This window comes from Oncorhynchus clarkii, chromosome 1 (genome assembly GCF_045791955.1).
Source record: "Oncorhynchus clarkii lewisi isolate Uvic-CL-2024 chromosome 1, UVic_Ocla_1.0, whole genome shotgun sequence".
Taxonomy (NCBI): Eukaryota; Metazoa; Chordata; class Actinopteri; order Salmoniformes; family Salmonidae; genus Oncorhynchus; species Oncorhynchus clarkii.
This window is the reverse complement of record NC_092147.1, coordinates 24,209,633-24,232,560: the sequence shown is the minus strand read 5'-3', so window position 1 is coordinate 24,232,560 and position 22,928 is coordinate 24,209,633. Positions and strand designations below refer to the sequence as shown.

The 22,928-nt window shown below is 43.8% G+C and overlaps 2 protein-coding genes across 2 annotated transcripts in view; both read right to left on the bottom strand.

Moving 5' to 3' along the window:
- Nucleotides 1–5,467: 5,467 nt before the first annotated feature.
- On the bottom strand, nucleotides 5,468–6,526 carry LOC139415840 (interleukin-17C-like). Its single transcript, XM_071163974.1, has 3 exons — nucleotides 6,461–6,526; nucleotides 6,047–6,300; nucleotides 5,468–5,726 (listed from the first exon to the last, which is right to left on the bottom strand). Exons 1-3 carry the CDS (start codon nucleotides 6,485–6,487, stop codon nucleotides 5,468–5,470), a joined length of 540 nt encoding a protein of 179 aa, XP_071020075.1. The 5' UTR covers nucleotides 6,488–6,526.
- A 1,814-nt stretch (nucleotides 6,527–8,340) lies between these two features.
- Nucleotides 8,341–22,928, bottom strand: part of LOC139392380 (zinc finger CCCH domain-containing protein 18-like) — a 30,351-nt gene continuing 15,763 nt past the window's right edge. Inside the window, exons 10-20 of the mRNA XM_071140376.1 lie at nucleotides 18,467–18,655; nucleotides 18,196–18,327; nucleotides 17,970–18,065; nucleotides 17,208–17,648; nucleotides 12,523–12,633; nucleotides 12,122–12,130; nucleotides 11,607–11,809; nucleotides 11,231–11,475; nucleotides 10,122–10,221; nucleotides 9,770–9,869; nucleotides 8,341–9,435 (exon numbers count right to left, since the gene is read on the bottom strand). Of these exons, the coding sequence (XP_070996477.1) occupies nucleotides 9,228–9,435; nucleotides 9,770–9,869; nucleotides 10,122–10,221; nucleotides 11,231–11,475; nucleotides 11,607–11,809; nucleotides 12,122–12,130; nucleotides 12,523–12,633; nucleotides 17,208–17,648; nucleotides 17,970–18,065; nucleotides 18,196–18,327; nucleotides 18,467–18,655 (1,834 nt within the window). The 3' untranslated portion in view covers nucleotides 8,341–9,227. The remainder of the gene's footprint in view (nucleotides 9,436–9,769; nucleotides 9,870–10,121; nucleotides 10,222–11,230; nucleotides 11,476–11,606; nucleotides 11,810–12,121; nucleotides 12,131–12,522; nucleotides 12,634–17,207; nucleotides 17,649–17,969; nucleotides 18,066–18,195; nucleotides 18,328–18,466; nucleotides 18,656–22,928) is intronic.

Below are 22,928 nucleotides of genomic sequence, written 5' to 3'. Positions count from 1 at the left end.
TGATAATATAACAACTTTAAATACAGAGCTAGTAACGTTAAGTAGCCTAGCTTAAGTCAGGTGACCTTCAAATAAGGGAATTCCTCAGTATTCTCTGAGACATTTTTACAACTCATTGAAACTCTGAAAATAAATATATGGGCAAATGTTGTGTTGCGTGTTCGTTCATCCATGTCTCTCAACAGGCTGTGAGGCAATGCTGTCGCGAGCCAACAAACGCTAGCCAATGGAAGTGTAGTAGAACAACCCTCTGAATAACGAGACGTGGTTTTGCTTAACTGCGTTGGGAAAAAGAAAGACACGGTCCAAACACATCAACACAGCCATGAAGAGGGCTGATGCCTCTTCTCCCTCAGGAGGCTGAAAAGGTTTGGCATGGGCCAGCAGATCCTCATAAAGTTCTACAGCTGCACCATTGAGAGCATTTTGATTGGCTGCATTACTGCTTCATGTGGCAATTGTTTGGCATCCAACTGCAAGGCGTTACAGAGGGTAGTACGTACGGCCCAGTACATCACATAACTTTTCTATTATTTCTCTATTTTCTTTCTCTCTGCATTGTTGGGAAGGGCCCGTAAGTAAGCATTTCACTGCAAGTCCACTGTATGTGACAAATACGATTTGATTTGACTAACCTATCATCTGGCCACAGTAGTGGAGGGAGCTGAAGAGGGGATGACCAGGTATTGTTGGGTAAACTCTGGGAGGTCCTGCACCATGGTGAAAGCTGCCCTGGTGGCCACATGCTGGAACTTCTAAGAACAGGGATAACTCACCTTGAACTGGACGAAGAATTTCTCTTTAATGAGTCGGACAAGAGGGACTTACTCCAGACACCCGAACAGGCCCTCATAACTGTCATTCGCAGGAGAAAAAGACAAGAGGTATCGCGGAAAGAGATCGGGGTGACTTGTGAGGATCCGCCGGCGAGTGGCTAATCTGCTGGATAATAAATTGGACAAACTAAAAGCACGTATACCGTACCAACGGGACATTAAAAACGGTAATATCTTATGTTTCACAGAGTCGTGACTGAACAACGACATGAATAACATACAGTTGGCGGGTTATACACTGTATCGGCAGGATAGAACAGCAGCCTCTGGTAAGACAAGGGGTGGCGGTCTATGTATATTTGTATATCCAATATCTAAGGAGGTCTCTAGGTTTTGCTCGCCTGAGGTAGAGTATCTCATGATAAGCTGTAGACCACACAATCTACCTAGTTTCATAGCTGTCTACAAACCACCACAGACCGATGCTGGCACTAAGACCGCACTCAATGAGCTATATCCCGCCATAAGCAAACAGGAAAATGCTCATCAAGAGGCGGCTCTCCTAGTGTCCGGGTAATTTAATGCAGGGAAACTTATTTCCTTTTTACCACATTTCTACCAGCATGTTAAATGTGCAACCAGATGGAAAAGAAACTCTAGACCACCTTTACTCCACACACAGAGATGCGTACAAAGCTCTCCCTCGCCCTCCATTTGGCAAATCTGACCATAATTCTATCCTCCTGATTCTTGCTTACAAGCAAAAATTAAAGCAGGAAGCACCAGTGACTCGGTCAACAAAAAAAGTGGTCAGATGATGCAAATGCTAAACTACAGGACTGTTTTGCTAGCACAGAGTGGAATATGTTGCGGGATTATTCCAATAGCATTGAGGAGTACATCACATCAGTCACTGGCTTCATCAATAAGTGCATTGATAACGTCCCCACAGTGACTGTACGTACATATCCCAACCAGAAGCCATGGATTACAGGCAACATCCGCACTGAGCTAAAGTAGAACTGCCGCTTTCACGGAGCGGGACTCTAACCCGGAAGCTTATAAGAAATCCCTCTATGCCCTCAGACGAACCACCAAACAAGCAAAGCATCAATACAGGACAAAGATTGAATCGTACTACACCGGCTCTGACGCTCGTTGGATGTGGCAGGGCTTGCAAACTATTACAGACTACAAAGGGAAGCACAGCCAAGAGCTGCCCAGTGACACAAGCCTACCAGACAAGCAAAATTACTTCTATACTTGCTTCGAGGCAAGTAACACTGAAACATGCATGAGAGCATCAGCTGTTCCGGACGACTGTGTGATCCCGCTCTCCGCAACTGATGTAAGTAAGACATTTAAACAGTCTGAGTCTGTAATACAAATATGTTTCAAGCAGACCACCATAGTCCCGGTGCCCAAGAACACTAAGGTAACCTGCCTATATGACTACCAACCCGTAGCACTCACGTCTGTAGCCATGAAGTGCTTTGAAAGACTGGTCATGGCTCACATCAACACTATTATCCCAGAAACCCTAGACCCACTCCAATTTGGAGACCGCCCCAACAGATCCACAGATGATGCAATCTCTATTGCACTCCACACTGCTCTTTCACACCTGGACAAAAGGAACACCTATATGAGAATGCTATTCATTGACTACAGCTCAGCGTTCCAACACCATATTGACCTCAAAGCTCATCACTAAGCTAAGGACCCTGGCACTAAACACCTCCCTCTGCAACTGGATCCTGGACTTCCTGACGGGCCGCCCAGGTGGTATGTGTAGGTAATAACACATCCGCCACGCTGATTCTGAACATGGGGGCCCCTCAGGGGTGCATGCTCAGTCCCCTCCTGTACTCGCTTCACTCATGACTGCACTGCCAGGCACGACTCCAGCAAGATCACCAACAACGACGAGACAGCATATATGGAGGAGGTCAGAGACCTGGCCGTGTGGTGCCAGGACAACAACCTCTCCCTTAACGTTTTTACAAAGCTAACTAGTCACAGCTATTTCTCTTCTGACATGGATAAATGTAAATGTAGCATTGGGGTAGACAGCTTTCCCTTATTCATATGTGGCTTAGCTAGCTAGCTAACACTGTACACAAACAGTACCAGTCAAAGGTTTGGACACCTACTTATTCATTTTCACTATTTTCTAGAATAATATAATAATAGTGAATACATCAAAACTATGAAATAACACATGGGATCATAAAGTAACCAAAAAAGTGTTAAACAAATCAAAATATATTTTAGATTCTTTAAAGTAGCCACTATTTGCCTTGATGACAGTTTTGCAAACTCTTTGCATTCTCTCAACCAGCTTCATGAGGAATGCTTTTCCAATAGTCTTGAAGCATTTCCCACATATGCTGAGCACTTGTTGGCTGCTTTTCCTTCCCTCTGCGGTCCAACTCATTCCAAACCATCTCAATTGGGTTGAGGTCGGGTGATTGTGGAGGCCAGGTCATCTGATGCAGCACTCCATCACTCTCCTTCTTGGACAAATAGCCCTTACACAGCCTGGAGGTGTGTTGGGTCATTGTCCTATTGAAAAACAAATGAGAGTCCCACTAACTGCAAACCAGATGGGATTGCGTATCGCTGCAGAATGCTGTGGTAGCTATGCTGGTTAAGTGTGCCTTGAATTTTAAATTAATCACTGACAGTGTCACCAGCAAAGCACCCCCACACCATCACACCTTCTTCTCCATGCTTCACGATGGGAACCACACACAGCAGAAATCATCCGTTCACCTACTCTGCATCTCACAAAGACACAGCGGTTGGAACAAAACATCTCAAATTTGGACTCATCAGACCAAAGGACAGATTTCCACTAGTCTGATGTCCATTGCTCGTGTTTCTTGTCCCAAGCAAGTCTCTTCTTCTTATTGGTGTCCTTTAGTAGTGGTTTCTTTACAGCAATTCAACCATGAAGGCCTGATTCACGCAGTCTCCTCTGAACAGTTGATGTTAAGATGTGTCTGTTACTTGAACTCTGTGAAGCATTTACTTGGGTAAATGCTGCAATTTCTGAGACTGGTAACTCTAATGAACTAATTCTCTGCAGCAGAGGTAACTCTGGCTCTTTCTTTCCTGTGGCGGTCCTCATGAGAGCCAGTTTCATCATAGCGCTTGATGGTTTTTGCGACTGCACTTGAAAAAAAATTCTGAGTTCTTGAAATGTTCTGCATTGACTGACCTTCATGTCTTAAAGTAATGATGGACTGTCGTGTCTCTTTGCATATTTAAGCTGTCCTTGCCATAATATGGACTTGGTCTTTTACCAATAGGGCTATCTTCTGTATACCACCCCTACCTTGTCACAACACAATTGATTGGCTCAAACGCATTAATGAAAGAAATTCCACAAATAAACTTTTAAAAAGGCACACATGTTAATTGAAATGCATTCCAGGTGACTACCTCATGAAGCTGGTTGAGAGAATGCCAACAATGTGCAAAGCTGTCATCAAGGCAAAGGGTGGCTACTTTGAAGAATCTAAAATATATTTTGATTTGTTTAACACTTTTTTGGTTACTACATGATTCCATATGTGATATTTCATAGTTTTGATGTATTTACTATTATTCTACAATGTAGAAAATAGTACAAAATAAAGAAAAACCTTGTAATGATTAAGTGTGTCCAAACATTTGACTGGTACTGTACATAAGAATGATGAGCGTCTTTCGCTAAATCACACTGAATATTAACTTACCTCCGAGAGGTTTAGTGAGAACACTACGTGCAGGCAGTATGGCATATTTATGTTTTATCTTTCTTTAGCAGAGGTCCTGTACCGTTTTTATTTCAAGACCTGATTATCTTTTGTAGCCATGCTGCTAAAAACACGTCGCCGAAATTTTACCCACTTTTCATGTGGGTAGTTCAGGAGTGGATCCGATTGGTTATAATTTAATAGATCTGAAAACAGAAGATACCCGTAAAGAATTGGCGGACGCCTTCAAGCAATTCATCTGCGCTCATTCTCAAATCGTTATTATAAAAATCTCAATAGTAAATTGTTGGCTAATGTAATAACGAAGGCTGTCTTGATGTTGCTTTTTAAATAACCTTAGTATGTATTATAACCCCGAAGATTTATCCACCTTTAATCATTTAGGTTGGCCTAAATAAAGCATGATCGGCAGATATTTCATTAGTAATCTTTATTAAGGAAACAACAATAACATTTCATAAATTCTGCTACATTTCAACAGAGGCAGCTATCTAAAATATTTGATTATGTTGATGGGAAAACAGGAACAGAAGAACACATTGATGTTGAAAGGAATAGTCCTAATAGCAAAAGTCACCAAAAAACATCGATAAATAAATAGCTTGAGAACATAGTTCAATAAATAGTTAGTCTCTGAAACCCAGACCTATGAGCAACAGCCGGAACATTGGTACATTGTGGGAGGAAACCCGTCTGCCGAGACTAATAAATAGTTAATAGATCATCAAATAAATACAACCTTGCAACACAAGTACTACATTAATGTACCTAAGAGTGTCATGTAAAAATCCATGTATTCTCGATAGCTTCGTATCCATAAGCATAGTGTTATACTTTCAATAACTTAAGTGCATTTTAAAACAAACACAACAAAATGTGAAACATGTCACTACAGTTTGTCTAAAAAATGTCCTCTATGAGAGGCACTTAATATGTCCTAGCCTTAACGCAGGTGCAGGCAATAGGCACTTTAATATAATGTGAGCTGAATGAATATTTTCCTGGGTCGGTCGTGCACTCGGTCTTCATCAAAACCATCTGGGATTGCACTACAGGCACAGAGTTATATCCATAATCTTCGTATTCGGCCCCGTGATGTCCGTGCCCTTTGACGATGATACATCCCGTGCATAGACATTCAGCAACAACAATCTTCTCAGGGAATCGTCCCTCCTTGCTATCGATGCTGTGGGAAAAGTCACATTCCAATGATCCAAATAGCCAAATAATCAATTAATAATGCCATACGAAAATGTATTTTCTTTCCTAGCCATATGTCATGCACATTGACTCAAATTATATTATTGTCCGAATGAGAATACTATGGCTGCATGAGTAAAATTGTAGCCTCGTACGAACCATCCTGATCTCGGAGCTCACATTCTTTGATCACGTTCTGTGTCGAAACAGAATATGAGTTCGCGAGATCATGATGGTTCGTACGAGGCTATAAAATGTTAGACCTATCCAGAAAGTATTTACTTCGAGTAGAAAGAGATGCCTTACCTGTACCGCCAGGGGGAGACAGAACGGTTGTTGTAGTCTACTGACTGTGAATGAAGCACAGCAGGGCAGGTCTTCTTCGTACCCAGCTTGTGATACTGCGTTTCATCAATATGACCGTCTTTCAGGTACCGGTTTCGACGCAAGATCTTAAGAGCTCCATCCTCCAGTTCTTCTGCACTGAAGCATCCCTTATGCTTGTGTGCCTCTGATGCCAAAGTCAATTTATCAATAAAAAGTCCAAGTAAAAGTAGAGTCTGCAAAGGAGTGAAATAAATGAATAAAAACGAACAAACACCATTCATAAATTACCATTTGAATAAAAACCAATCCAAAATGATGGATCAAAACGTAATCCAACATTCATTCAGGTGTAGTTAAATTTCAAACAATCAGGGCAGTCAAACTCTCACTTACCTGCATAATCTTGAATAGACCTGGCATTTTCTAATATCAAATATATATTTGTTAGTAGAGGAGCTCAAGTGCTTATGCTCTGTTTTGTGCCATAATGCCAGTGATCCTACAATTTATAGCGGATGTACCTGGTTGGGGAAATCCGTATGTAGGAGGAAATGGAAATCACTATATTCAGTTCCCAGCTTCCTCTTTCCTACAGTGAGTGTCCCCACTGTCAGGACTTGGCTTGTGTTTACATCAACATTACATCACCTGTTATTACATTAATCTATAATGAGCTTGTGTACACCTATACATACTTATTCATATTGATTTTATTAGCCGCTATAATCAATATATTGACCATAGGCATACTATCAGACAGCTTGCATCCATTGACAGACAGTAATCTTACTGATATGTTTCCATAGTCAAGACAGAAGCTAGGAATTATGAAGAAATGTAACAAAACTGTTCATTTATACACACACGGATAAAATAGATCAAATCTAAATCCATAAATGAATGTAGCCTAATTTTGGCCTATCCTACTGCACCTTTTCAGTTTTCTACCAATAATAAATGTAACCACATACTGTATGCTAAAACTTTCAGAGGGAAAAAAACTGTAAATATATTTTTTCATGTTAAATTCAGCATGATAAACGAAGGATGATGATTGATGAATTCTTATTATAGTATATTTAGCTCATTCACTAGACAACCTCATCAGCCTTCCTACAAGGTGAACACTTTCTCCTGCAGCCTGGATCTTCCCACTCTGATGCAAACAATGGTGTCATCACAATAGCCTCATCTCTCCCTGCCCCTCCTAGTCGTACCCTTACTGAACAAGGAGTATTTTTCATGTTTCTCCTGATTGAAACATTTCCAACATAGTTGGTTCCAGAAATACAAGTCAGTTACAAAGAAAGCAGATAAGGTGTGATAGCTGGGCAAACCAGTAAGCATGCCTTATCAGTGCATTATAACGACAAACATCAGGCGAGATTGTCAAAATGACAGGTATCCTCACCATCAAGCCAGTACACAGGCAAAGAGAAATCTGGAAAGAACGCCACATGGCTTCAATAAACTGTCAGAAGACAACATGCTTCATTATAAATAGGTATTTTTCTTTGTGATGAAGAAGTTCCCTCTATCTGTAAACTAATGAGCTGTCAGGGTGTGGGACTTTTAGTATGCAGAATAATCAGACTGTATGCAGATAAAGTAGTAGAGCGTGTGTTTTAATATATTCTGGTTATGTTGAAACAGACCCTAGACTATTAGTCTGCTTACTGATTAACATGTCTGAGAGATATACATTAACATCTGCCACTCTGGAGATGGCTCAGTGAAAACTGAGATGAGTCCAATAAGGGCAAGTACCAAGAACTTTCCAATGATCAAATCCCTGCCCCGAAGAACAAACACACTAAATCAGTAGGACTTGTACCATTGACCAGTTTAGCTGGGCTCATATTTCCACCTTACTAACGTTAAATCAATATCATCACGTCTTCTATCACATTTGCCTCCAGTCTCTTTTCCAGAGTAATTGCCTGGAGCCTCAGCCCAGCCATTGACTGCCAGTGGAAAAGCACCAAACATCATTGGTTAATCCGAATGCATCTGTGATGTCCTTGCCCCACCCTAGAAAGCATAATGTGTCCTGTCCATTATTATTCATAAGATCTGCAGTAATCATGTGAAAGCCTTGTTTTTCAAATTATATTTGGTAGTGAAAATGTACATCAACATGCAATACATTGCGCTTCATCTCCTGTGAAGAACAAGAGAAAACAAGTGATTGATGGAGCCATGTATCCAATTAATATAGGATTGGGGAGAGTGAAATTATGGAGAAGGAACAGACACACGACAGATGGTTTCTCTTTATCAAAATAGTTTATTTAGAAGCCTTTTGTCACAAAAGCAAGACGCTCCTTATCCTCCGGTGTCCCCAACCATCTCTCATACTCTGTCAACTAAAAATGTGAGAAAAATAAAACACAGTAAATTACTTGAGAAGAGCTAGAGATTCTTTTGGGTAGATTAAAAAAAGCAATACTTCACATCACTATCAATTTGTTCTCTACAATCATACACTTGAAAAAAATGGGTACTTGTCAAATGCTCACTATTATTGTACACGGTATGTAAAATGAACACTGCAAGAGAACACAGAGCACAGGCCTAGAACAGGAGAAGTCATTGGTTAAGACATAACCACCATGAACAAGAGGTCCTGTGAGCGTGTTTCTCATTCTGAATGAATGCAGACGAAATGTTTGTACAGAGAACCAGTTGGGAGACTAGAGGCAGTTTCCAGGATCTTCAGAACGGAACAAATGGGGCAAGACCAGCACTCGACCCAACAGAAAGAAAAAAAAGACATGAGATAAGAGACAGTAAAAGGGGCAGACAGAGAGAAACAGTGTGGATCAAAAGTATATAAATTCACCTTATCAATGAGACACGATGGGAAGATTGTTCCTTCTCACTAAATAGACAACAGTGAGCAACAGTGACACCCTGCTACTACTTCTTTTCAGCACTGTAAAACCTTTTAGACAACCTCTCTCTGAGGGCAAACAAGCAGAAATGTTTCGGTGGCCATTTTGTTCAGTAACAATTACACAATGGCCTTTACATTTAGGGACAGACACCTTTTTTACATTTCCAGAGAATGCTAGGCTTCTTGACAGGTATTGGTGACTTATGTCCCTTGATGCTTGATGTTGCCTGGGCGACTTGGGTAGGCAGGCAGGCAGGGTGAGGGTTATTTCCCTGGGATCTTGGCCCTCTTGCGGGCGATGGCATCCTCAACAGCTTTGAGCTGCTTCAGCAGCTCCTCACGGCGAGACAGTGTGCTGCTAGGCTTGCCGGAGCCTGAGCCCGGGCCGCCTGGGGGCTGTTTGCCTGAGCCCGAGGACAACACCCCTGGACCTTTGCCAGACGACTTTGGTGGTGGGGACAGAGGACGTTTTCTAAAGAGAGAAATGACATGATTGGGCTTAGTGCCACATGCCTATGACAATTTACAAGGGTTATCATGGGGATTAATCTACCTGTATAGAGAGGGTGCGAGTAGATGTATAAATAGTGACGACAGGGTCACATGCCCTGTGTATTGGTGTATATCATATACTTCTGGGGCTTCCACTTTTGTGACTTGTTCCACATTCAAAACAAAGGCTTGTGGTTGCTCTAACATCCTAAAATGACATCACTACTGCAGTGGTGAAGGGCAGCACCAACAAAGAGGCGTCAGATTGGGGTTGTGTGTGTAGTTTTATACGAGAACTAGCAGAGGGCACCTACCTTTCTCCCGGTGGTGGCATGGGGCGAGGGCCCTGGCCTCTGGGCCGGTCCATTCTAGGAGAGAGTGGGGGCCGTCCAGGCATCCTCCTGTCACCACGACCTGTAGGACATTGATGGGAAGTTGATTACATACAGCAGGGAATTGTGGCCTCAGATGAATGACTTGGTTCAACACAGGCAAAGCATATAGAAAGAACAGATGATGCAGCCTACGGTAAGGTTTCTCTGGTAGTTGGATTTCCACATTTGGTATAACCAAACCACGTGTGTGTGTGTGTGTGTGTGAGTTCCTTGGGAAGAACACATTATTAATGTCAGACTAAGCGTTTTCTTAACAGTTTGAGGCCCTCACCTCTCTCAGGAGACAATGCTATCCTCTTGCTGAGTGGAGAGGTAGGCCTGTCCTTGTCTGAAGGCATGTATCGCTTCCTATTACCCCGCTCTGCCTGCTGCTACAGAGTGAGAGAGCGATATGTTAGTCAGACAGTTCACAAGCAACAAATGCAAAATACATCACATGAGATAAAATCACATTTGCGCAATGTTCAATGGTGGCATTTAAATAATGTGTGTATATACCCTGAAACAATATCAGCGATACCAAAAGTATGGTATACAGAAGCTTTAGTTAGTACTAGCATCTAGTTATTTTTTATTTTATTTTAGACCCCTTTTTCTCCCCAATTTCATGGTATCCAATTGTTTTTTAGTAGCTACTATCTTGTCTCATCGCTACAACTGCCATACGGGCTCGGGAGAGACCAAGGTTGAAAGTAATGCGTCCTCCGATACACAACCTTGGTTAGCGTGCACTGCGCCCGGCCCGCCACAGGAGTCGCTGGTGTGCGATGAGACAAGGATTTCCCTACCGGCCAAACCCTCCCTAACCTGGACGACGCTAGGCCAATTGTTACGACAGAGCCTGGGCGCGAACCCAGAGTCTCTGGTGGCACAGCTGGCGCTGCAGTACAGCACCCTTAACCACTGCGCCACCCGGGAGGTCCAGTATCTAGTTATTCAGTCTGACTAATAAGAGTATGAGGAAGTCAGACACTTATCACATTGACTGTCCAACCTCTCCTTCGCACAAAGATACTCACACCTCTAAACTCTAATGCTATTAGTGTCACAGGGTGTGATATCAGTGTCACTTGTATCTAAATTAATGTTGTCACGATACCAGTATAGCAATCCTACAATGCCAGATATTCCTTGGCAAAAAGAAAACACGAAGCAGAGTGAACTCTGTGGTCATTTAAAACATACATTTGTAAAATAGTGTGTGCTATAGCTTGCAAAATAAATACATGTGACTCTGGGTGGCAACATAAGGCTGTTTTTTTCCAACATGAACATCATTTCTGTCGATACTAGTCTCGGGACAACACTAATCCACATATTTTTTCAGTCTATTTGAGTTGAGAGCAGTTGACTTTCAACAGTAAACCCAGCAGCGGTCACCTTGTTGAGAAGTGTGAGTTTGATGTCTTTGTGCTGGCCATAGCCTCCAGGGGCTCCCATGGGGGGTCCGTGGGGCGGGTGCATGGGGTGGCCGCCAGGACCGTGCCCCCCTGGACCGTGCCCCCTGCTGCCAGGCCCAGATCTGGGCATGGGGCCGTGGGTGTGTCTATGAGGGAGGCCTGAGGTATCAATCTTCCTCCGGTCCTCTCTGGGGGGATGGGGCTCATCTTTCTTAGTGGGCTTCCCTGTGGAGAGCAGACCGTATACATCACTAACATACAACCCATAGAACCACCAGATGCTGCCATTCTGTGATGACACGTCAACCACAATCCAGAGTGAATTGCAGAGTCTATGACAAAAGCCTAACTGCTACCTTTGTCCTTGTTGGGACCCCTGTCCCGTGGCGGGACCCTCTCCTTGCGGGCATGGGGCTGTCCGGGGGTGGGGGATTGGGAACTGGCTGACGACACAGGGCTAGCCAGGTCAGCGTACATGTCATCTGAGTCAGCGCTCCTCACTGAGCTGCTGCTGGAGGAGGCCGAGGACACACTAGACACACTGCTCACACTCAGAGACCTAAACAGGGACCACACAGGCCACAGGGAGAGAGAGACTCAGTGCTGTGTCACAAAAACCTGCACACACACTAACTCAGGCTGAAGGAAATATTGACAGAATATCGACATTTGTAGTGGGGGGGTATTTTTATTTAAGCATGACAAATTATGATTAAAACACACAAGAACAGAAGGTGGTGACTGAGTGGGTGGTGGGGCAAAATGGGGGAGAAATCAATCAAACGGATGAATCACGGTTAAGATAAATGAAGAGAGGAGCAGGTGTACAAGCCAGGGTAATATAAATGGCAGATATAAAATGGCATAGTACCTGGATTTTCTAGGTAGTTGACCAGTGGATAAACAGCAAAGAAAAACAAGAGAGAAGGTATTCAATACATATCGGTTTCAAAGTGGTACCTGCATCAAATCAAAGTTGATATGTTACATGCACCGAATACAAACAGGTGTAGACCTTACCGTGAAATGCTTAGTTACAAGCCCTTACTCTACAATGCGGTTCAAGAAAAAGAGCTAAGAAAATATTTACTAAATAAACTAAAATAATAATAAAAGTTAAAAAAAATATTAAAAAAAAAGTTACAATAAAATAATAACTAGGCTATATACAGGGGGTACCAGCACCAAGTCAATAACTCCTTTCTGAGGCAAAATTCTCTCAACTGTCAGCTTTTAAAGCAGTGTAGTGGAAGTGGGATCGATTCATCCTACCTGGACTTCTTGGATCCAGAGCGTGAGATGGAGGCAGAGGAGGAGCGGGATCTGGAGCGAGAGCTGGAGCCAGAGTAACTACTGCCGCTCACACTGCCACTGACTGTCCGCCTAAACAGGGGAATAGAGTGAGAAAGATTAACATATTTCAGTGAGCGAAGAGATCATCATACTTTTAATAGTAGATTGTACATCACAGTAACAACGTGTCAGTCCAATTGATCCTCAACACTGGAGCTCCACAGGGGTGCGTGCTCAGTCCCCTCCTGTACTCCCTGTTCACCCACGACTGCATGGCCATTCTCTGTTTATCATATATGCATAGTCACTTTAACTATACATTCATGTACATACTACCTCAATTGGGCAGACCAACCAACGCTCCCGCACATTGGCTAACCAGGCTATCTGCATTGTGACCCGCCACCCATCACCCACCAACCCATCTTTTACGCTACTGCTACTCTCTGTTCATCATATATGCATTAGAGGTCGGCCGATTAATTGGAATGGCCGATTAATTAGGGCCGATTTCAAGTTTTCATAACAATTGGAAATCAGTATTTTTGGACGCCGATTTTGCCTATTTTTTTTTTTACACTTTTTTTTAACTAGGCAAGTCAGATAAGAACACATTCTTATTTTCAATGACGGCCTAGGAACGGTGGGTTAACTGCCTTGTTCAGGAGGCAGAACGACAGATTTTTACCTTGTCAGCTCCGGGATTCAATCTTGCAACCTTACGGTTAACTAGTCCAACGCTCTAACCACCTGCCTCACGAGGAGCCTGCCTGTTACGCGAATGCAGTAAGAAGCCAAGGTAAGTTGCTAGCTAGCATTAAACTTATCTTATAAAAAACAATCAATCATAATCACTAGTTATAACTACACATGGTTGATGATATTACTAGTTTATCTAGCGTGTCCTGCGTTGCATATAATCGATGCAGTGCACATTCGTGAAAAAGGACTGTTGTTGCTCCAACGTGTACCTAAACATAAACATCAATGCCTTTCTTAAAATCAATACACAAGTATATATTTTTAAAGCTGCATATTTAGCTAAAATAAATCCAGGTTAGCAGGCAATATTAACCAGGTGAAATTGTGTCACTTCTCTTGCATTCATTGCACGCAGAGTCAGGGTATATGCAACAGTTTGGGCCGCCTGGCTCATTGCGAACTAATTTGCCAGAATTTTACGTAATTATGACATAACATTGAAGGTTGTGCAATGTAACAGCAATGTTTAGACTTAGAGATGCCACCCGTTAGATAATATACAGAACAGTTCCGTATTTCACCGAAATAATTAACTTTTTGTTTTCGAAATGACAGTTTCCGGATTCGACCAGATTAATGACCTAAGGCTCCTATTTCTGTGTTTTATTATGTTATAATTAAGTCTATGATATGATATTTGATAGAGCAGTCTAACTGAGCGGTGGTAGGCAGCAGCAGGCTCGTAAGCATTCATTCAAACAGCACTTTTGTGCTTTTTGCCAGCAGCTCTTCGAAGTGCTTCAAGCATTGCACTGTTTATGACTTCAAGCCAATCAACTCCCGAGATTAGGCTGGTGTAACCGATGTGAAATGGCTAGCTAATTAGCGGGGTGCGCGCTAATAGCGTTTCAAACATCACTCGTTCTGAGACTTGGAGTAATTGTTCCCCTTGCTCTGCAAGGGCCACGGCTTTTGTGTAGCGATGGGTAACGATGCTTCGAGGGTGGCTGTTGTCGATGTGTTCCTGGTTTGAGCCCAGGTAGGAGCGAGGAGAGGGATGGAAGCTATACTGTTACACTGGCAATACTAAAGTACCTATAAGAACATCCAATAGTCAAAGGTTAATGAAATACAAATCGTATAGAGAAATGGTCCTATAATTCCTATAATAACTACAACCTAAAACTTCTTACCTGGGAATATTGAAGACTCATGTTAAAAGGAACCACCAGCTTTCATATGTTCTCATGTTCTGAGCAAGGAACTTAAACATTAGCTTTCTTACATGGCACATATTGCACTTTTACTTTCTTCTCCAACACTTTGTTTTTGCACTACTTAAACCAAATTGAACATGTTTCATTATTTATTTGAGGCAAAATAGATTTTATTGATGTATTATATTAAGTTAAAATATGTGTTCATTCAGTATCGTTCTAATTGTCATTATTACAAATAAATAAAATACTTTAAAAAAATGTAATGTATTTTTAAATCGGCCGATTAATTGGTATCGGCTTTTTTTGGTCCTCCAATAATCGGTATCGGCGTTGAAAAATCATAATCGGTCGACCTCTAATATGCAGTCACTTTAACCATATCTACATGTACATACTACCTCAATCAGCCTGACTAACCGGTGTCTGAATGTAGCCCCGCTACTGTAAATAGCCTGTCTTTTTACTGTTGTTTTATTTCTTTACTTTATTACTTTACTTTACAGCTAACACCCTTTTTGCACTATTGGTTAGAGCCTGTAAGTAAGCATTTAACTCTAAGGTCTGCCTACACCTGTTGTATTCAGCACACGTGACAAATTAACTTTGATTTGATTGCATACTTGGCAAGGCATTTTAGGTCACATTCATATAACTTAAAACAAACTGTTGTCCCTGCAGTGGAGTAGAGTGCTGCATCACAGATGAAGGGAGATTTCCCTCAGAGCAGGAACAACAGCTGTGTTCATTTGACGCCACTAACATCAAGTCACGTCGTGACTGACGATACAAGTTCACCTGAGAGGAAAACCTACGAAACAGCCTACAACAGTCTTCAAGTCCTACTCCTCTTACCAAGGGAAACTCCCAGCGGCACCTCAGGCGTCATCGTGCCAGTCAGCTGTGAACATTCATCTCTGAGTGACAGCATCTTTTGTTGAAATTAATTAGTCAGGTTGTGTCTGAGGTATGTGGTAACACTAAAAGCATCTAACACCCATTGAAATAATTTCTTGACAGCCCTTAAGATGCACGCACATCAATCTTGTGCCGTCTTACTTCCTACCCTTTTGCCTGCTCCTGTGACATGGATACCTGGTGAGCAGTGCTAAAGTCATCACAATATTCAAATCACCATGTCATACAACGATGGGCTTTAACATCAAAAGTTAATAGAATGTGCAAATGTTTGTACTTTACTACTTTCCACACCAGCCCTCCATGTTTCAATCACATGAACACTCTAAAAAGAGATAGAAAGTAAAGCATTCATACATTATTCAAAATGTATCCATGGTATGAAATTATGTTATGGTTCATGTTCCACTAAAGGAAAAGTGTTGAGGGAAAAGTGTTGAGGGAAAAGTGTTGAGGGAAAAGTGTTGAGGGAAAAGTGTTAGTTTCATTAACTATGAATCATTGCTGAACAAAATTACTTACATAAACATGCAGTCAAGTCAATACATTTACATTTTACAGGGGAGCACAATGCATCTTTAGAGCTGCAGGACCCCCGGCCAACAGGTTTTACATGAGATTTTCCACAGGGAGAACCACGCCACCCACACAGCGTGAGCCTAGTGCACTCTACCCATGCATGCAGGCAGAGAAACCACAGCCAGTGGCTCGCCCCCTCGCTGTCCTTTCCTACCCTTTACTGTCCTTTCCCTGACCACAGCACCAGCCCTGGGTTCTTCCCCATGCAGGCCCAGACATGGCCGTCAGCTGAACCAGAGATAGAGGATAGTTCTTTCACCAACACACAGTCCTGCTGCTGGAATAGGCCCCTGCTGATGCAAATCTACCTGCCATACAAAGTGGCTTTGTGAGCTGAGGGATACTCGTCGTGCAATTTCAATAAAAAACCCACACACACACTCACAAATATGCCTGGTATTAGGCCTACCTGTGACATACTGCCTGAAAATAAGGTTAACAATCTGATTTGAAAAATATTAAATTGTGAACCGGTTAAGTCTCAAGTTAGTGGAGTTCACTGCAATCATTTAAAAAGACTAACACCCAGATGGGAAAAAAAATGGTCTCTCCTTGATTTGTGGCAATATTTTGTACAATCATTGCACCATAGTATTAGGGATGGGAACAGTTAATGGATTAATCAAACAGACGTTAGTATTGGATTACTTAAGTGAGTGTTCATTAAAAAATATATAATAATTGTAGGCCTATTTTAACAATGAAACAGCTGTCTAAATTAAATTAAATGATACTTGTGACATTGTAGCTACAAGGATATATACCATGACACTTAATTCTTAATTGAATAAAACACAATGTAGCTTTTATAACGTTGAGCTACTGCTGCACATTTAGCCCTCCAGTCCTCCCTGGTACACTTCAAACAGTTTCCACAAAACACGAAAAACCCGAAACAGATCAATGCAAAACACACCAGAAAATGTGAAAATCAGAATTCTCTTTCACTTTTGCTGTTAGCCAAAACTAGCGGAGAAAAGCAGTCTGTCCGCTGTTTACCACTGCCATGTGCATTTGTGTCATTTTGATTGGTCAAGAGCATTTTATTTGTGTGTTGCATTTGGACTACCCGCATATACAAACAAATGTCATGATATCATTTGAATAGTAAAATAATTTCAAATGTCCATCTCTATTTGGTATATCACTGGATATCCTTGAGCTCTCAGGTTGGCTGTGTTATTAATATGTGACAGAGGAACCTGTGATAAGACGGATGGCCAGTAGAAGTGTGTACTTCTGTCCTACCTCCTGGGTGGGTTGTGCTGCTGCCTCTCCTTCCGTCGGCCACCCTCCCGAGGCGGCATGGGCCGGCCCACCTCCCGAGGCGGCATGGGTCGGCCCCCCTCCCGAGGCGGCATGGGTCGGCCCCCCTCCCGAGGCGGCATGGGTCGGCCCCCCTCCCGAGGCGGCATGGGTCGGCCCCCCTCCCGAGGCGGCATGGGTCGGCCCCCCTCTCGAGGCGGCATGGGTCGGCCCCCCTCCCGAGGCGGCATGGGTCGGCCCCCCTCCCGAGGCGGCATGGGTCGGCCCCCCTCGTGTGGCTCGCGGTGGTTGATGGGCTTGCCCCCTTCCGGGGTGGGTTTGGGGAGTTTCCCAGGCTGGCCTGGCAATGGTGGGCTGGGAGCCTTCCTGGGGGGTGCCTTCTCCCTACGAGGAGGGGGAGGTGTACCAGGCTTCAGTGGGATGCTTGAAGATAAGAGTATATTGCTTTGTTGTTTGGCATGCAGCATTCACACGTCACAGTAATGAGGGCAAAATCCATACTTTATTCAAAAGACTGATTGACTATAGACTAACACCAGAAGCATGCTAGCTACACATCTAAGGTGAACCATATAGCATGTCAATTAAATGTAAACTACTCTATTATTATGTAAGACTCAGTACCCATAGACTCTTGAGCTATGAAGGGAAAAGTACAAACAATCTGTGTGAGTTGCATATAAAGGTGCACAGCACAACTGATGAAAATATAGCATGTCTATGGATGAATGGATATGGCTGTACCCTTTGGGGCCTAGAGCTGGCGGGGCCTCAACTTTATTCTTGGCGTTCCTCTGTGCTGAAGGGGTCGGAGACGGAGACGATGAGAACGATCTGGACCTGCAGTGACCATAGGTTAAAGGTTAGCATGGACTCAGTGAATGAGTGTCCTATTAAATAGACAGTGTTGTGGGGGTGTGTTAGGTGGTGCTGTGCGTTGACAGACAGGCAGGCAGAGTGTGTGTCGGACCTGGAGTGGCTGCCGCTGAAGGAGCTGCGCTGGGATGAGTGGCTGGAGTACGAACTGAAGGACGAGGAGCCTGAGCGAGACCGAGAGCGGGATGAACCGGAGCCTGTGTAGGAGGAAGAGCGGGACGAAGACCTGCAGAACAGAACACACACTTAACCTCTCTCTTTAACACACAAACACGGAGTACTCAAGTAGATTGAAACACTGCAGAAAATAGATGCTTTAGTAAGGTAGAGAACCAAAGTAGATGTATGGCTGAATTGAAAGCTACCTAGATGAGTTGGACAGCGATACAGAGGATCCAGAAGGCCGGTGTCGCCGGCGGCCCCGCGGTGGTGACCCAGACATGCCCGGAAGTCTCCTGGGGGATTTGGACCGGCGCCAGGGGTCCTTCCACTCATCTGGCCGCTTGGACATGGGCATCAGCTCCTTTTTGGAAGGCGGTTCCATCATCGGTCGACTGAGGGGTTGAGAAAGGAAATGGGGGCAATTTTTTTTTTTAAATCACACATTTTGCAATAAAGCATCACAAATGAATGAGACTGAAATCATGGACAGAAGGCCAATGATGAATGAGGACATTTTGATTCCATTCACTATTTTCATTCCTTCCTTAACAAGCTTTTCAGTGACAGGTGTTATTTTTTTTGAAAAGCTGTGGTATGACAACATCGTGCGTACATGGAACCAGTTCATGTTCTTGATAGAGTGTGGCACAACATACTGACACAACATACTTGAGCAACAGCCCTCCAGGTAAGAGAAACCGAGACACTGATTTACAACATGATGTGTCGCAACATGAGCTGATGATCTAAAAAACACATTAAACTGTTCAAAAGACTGTTCCTTGCCATACCATGTTCCGTGTTATACGTCCTGCGCCCACTTCCTGACAGGTTGTCATTCTAAATAAGAATGTTATTAATTGATTTACCAGTATAAAGAAAAATGTGAAAAAACACAGTGCATCTGGAAAGTATTCAGAGCCCTCAACTTTTTCTACATTTTGTTACGTTACAACCTTATTCTAAAATGTATTCAATAATTTTTTTCCCCTCATCAATCTACACACAATACCACATAACGACAAAAGAAACAGAATTTTAGAAATAGTCACAAATTTATTACAAATAAAAATACATAAATATCAATTTACATAAGTATTCAGACCCTTTACTCAGTACTTTTTTGAAGCACCTTTGACAGCAATTACAGCCTTGAGTCTTCTTGGGTATGAAGCTACAAGCTTGGCACGCCTGTATTTGGAGATTTAGTCCCATTCTTTTCTGCAGATCCTCTTCGAGCCCAGTCAGGTTGGATGGGGAGCGTTGCTGCACAGCTATTTTCAGGTCTCTCCAGAAATGTTCAATCGGGTTTAAGTTCGGGCTCTGGCTGGGCCATTGAAGGACATTCAGAGACTTCCCCCAAAGCCCCTCATGCGTGCTTAGGGTCGTTGTCATGTTGGAAGGTGAATCTTCGCCCCTAGTCTGAGGTCCTGAGTGCTCTGGAGCAGGTTTTCATCAAAGATCTCTCTGTACTTTGCTTCGTCCATCTTTGCCTGGATCCTGACTAGTCTCCCAGTACCTGCCTCTGAAAAACATACCCACAGCATGATGCTGCCACCACCATGCTTCACCGTAGGGATGGTACCAAGTATTCTTCCAGACGCTTGGCATTCAGGCCATAGAGTTCAATCTTGGATTCATCAGACCATAGAATCTTGTTACTCATGGTCAGAGTGCTTTAGGTGCCTTTTGGCAAACTCCAAGCAGGCTGTCATGTGCCTTTTACTGAGGACTGGCTTCCGTCTGCCCACGCTACCGTAAATCAAATCAAACATTATTTGTCACACGTGCTGAATACAACAAGTGTAGACCTTACCGTGAAATGCTTACTTACAAAACCCTTAACCGACAGTGCAGTTCAAGAAGAGTTAAGAACATATTTACAAAATAGAATAAAGTAAAGGTACCGGTACAGAGTCAGTGTGCGAGGGTACAGATTAGTTGAGGTAATTTGTACATGTAAGTAGGGGTGAAGTGACTATACATCGATAATAAACAGCAAATAGCAGCAGTGTACAAAAGGGAGGGTGGTCAATGTAAATAGTCCAGTGGCAATTTTATTATTTGTTCAGTAGTCTTATGGCTTGGGGGTAGAAGCTGTTGAGGAGACCCTTTGGTCCTAGACTTGGCACTCGGGTACCGATTGTCGTGCGGTATCAGAGAAACTTGGGTGACTGGAGTCTCTGACAATTTTATGGGCTTTCCTCTGACACCGCCTATTATATTAGATCCTGGATGGCAGGAAGCTTGGCCCCAGTGATGCACTGGGCCGTACACACAACCCTCTGTAGCGCCATACGGTCGGATGCCGAGCAGTTGCCATACCGGGTGGTGATGCAACCGGTCAGGATGCTCTCAATGGTGCAGCTGTAGAACCTTTTGAGGATCTGGGGACCCATGCCAAATATTTTCATTCTCCTGAGGGGGGAAAGGTTTTGTCGTGCCCTCTTCACGACTGTTTTGGTATGTTTGGACCATGTTAGTTCATTGGTGATGTGGACACCAAGGAACTTGAAACTGGACCCGCTCCATTACAGCCCCGCCGATGTTAATGGGGGCCTGTTCAGCCCACCTTTTCCTGTAGTCCACGATCAGCTGCTTTGTCTTGCTTACGTTGAGGGAGAGGTTGTTGTCCTGGCACCACACTGCCAGTTCTCTGACCTCCTCCCTATAGGCCGTCTCATTGTTCTCAGTGATCAGGTGTTGTGTTGTCAGCAAACTTGGTGTTGGAGTCGTGTTTGGCCACGCAGTCGTGGGTGAACAGGGAGTACAAGAGGGGATTAAGTACACACCCCTGAGGGGCCCCAGTGTTAAGGATCAGCATGGCAGACGTGTTGTTGCCTACTCTTACCACCTGGGGCGGCCCGTTAGGAAGTCCAGGATCCAGGTGCAGAGGGAGGTGTTTAGTCCCAGATGCCTTAGCTTGGTGACAAACTTCGTAGGCACTATGGTGTTGAACGCTGAACTGTAGTCAATGAACAGCATTTTCTCATTGGTGTTCCTTTGTCCAGGTGGGAAAGGGCAGTGTGGAGTGTGATTGAGATTGCATCATCTGTGGATCTGTTGGGGCGGTATGCGATTTGGAGTGGGTCTAGGGTGTCCTGGAGGATGCTGTTGTGAGCCATAACCAGCCTTTCAAAGCACTTCATGGCTAACGACGTGAGTGCCACAGGCGGTAATCATTTAGACAGGTTACCTTCGCTTCCTTGGGCACAGGGACTGTTGAACTGCTTGAATCATGTAAGTATTACAGACTCGGTCAGGGAGAGGTTGAAAATGTCAGTGAAGACACTTGGTCCGCGCATGCTTGAGTACACATCTTGGTAATCCGTCTGGCCCAGTGGCTTTGTGAATAAAGACCTGTTTAAAGGTTTTGTTCACATCGGCTATCGAGAGTGTTATCACAGTCATCTAGAACAGCTGGTGCTCTCGTGCATGCTTCAGTGTTGCTTGCCTCGAAGCGAGCATAAAGGGCATTTAGCTCATCTGTTAGGCTCGAGTCACTGGGCAGCTCGCGTCGGGGTAGCCCTTTGTAGTCCATAATAATTTTCAAGCCCTGCCACATCCGATGAGCGTCAGAGCCAGTGTAGTAGGATTCAATCTTAATCCTGTATTGACACTTTCTTATAAGAGTACGAATTAGTCTCCCGCTCCATGAAAGCAGCAGCTCTAGTCTTTAGCTCGATGCGGATGTTGCCTGTAATCCATGGCTTCTGATTGGGATATGTACGTACGGTCACTGTGGGAACAAAGTCTTTGATGCACTTATTGATGAAGCCAATGACTGAAAGCCTGGTTGGTGGAGTGCTGCACAGATGGTGGTCCTTCAGGAAGGTTCTCCCATCTCCACAGAAGAATGCATGAGCTCTGTCAGAGTGACCATCGGGTTCTTCGTCACCTCCCTGACCAAGGCCCTTCTCCCCCGATTGCTCAGTTTGGCCGGGCGGCCAGCTCTAGGACGAGTCTTCGTGGTTCTAAACTTCTTCCATTTAAAAATAATGGAGGCCAATGTGTTCTTGGGGACCTTCAAATGGCACAGACATGTGTTGGTAACCTTCCCCAGATCTGTGCCTCAACGCAATCCTGTCTCGGAGCTCTACGGACAGTTCCTTCCTCCTCATGGCTTGTTTTTTTCTCTGACATGTAGTGACAACTGTCAGACCTTATGTAGACTGGTGTGTGCCTTTCCAAATCATGTCCAATCAATTGAATTTACCACAGGTGGACAGGCTACAGGGAGAAGTTCAGTGACCTGCCAATGTGGTTCCGGGACAACAACCTCTCCCTCAAAGTCAGTAAGACCAAGGAGCTGATTGTGGACTACAGGAAATGGGGGGGGGACAAACACGCCCCCATCCACGGTGCTGCAGAGGAGCAGGTCAAGGACTTAAAATGGTCCACACACGCACAGTAGTAAAGAAGGCAAATCCTCAAAATGTTATACAGCTGCACCATTGAGAGCACCACTGTCTGCATCAACGCTTGGTATGGCAACAGTACTGCATGGTGGGGATATGGACAGCCCGAGCCCCCTGACATCCAGGACCTCCATATCACGCCGTGTGAAAGGAAGCCCCGTAAAATCGTTAAAGACTCCAGCCACCTAAGCCATAGACTGTTCTCTCTGCTTCTGCACGGCAAGCGTAAGCGGTCCATCAATTCTGA

Bases quoted from the DNA above. Each gene is read 5' to 3' on its own strand.
- LOC139415840 (XM_071163974.1), bottom strand. From the start codon at position 6,487: ATGCCAGGTCTATTCAAGATTATGCAG. The intron at 6,301-6,460 runs GTAAGTGAGAGT...ACTCCTTTGCAG, and splicing joins GTCTATTCAAGATTATGCAG to ACTCTACTTTTACTTGGACT. The intron at 5,727-6,046 runs GTAAGGCATCTC...CTTTTCCCACAG, and splicing joins GTCTCCCCCTGGCGGTACAG to CATCGATAGCAAGGAGGGAC.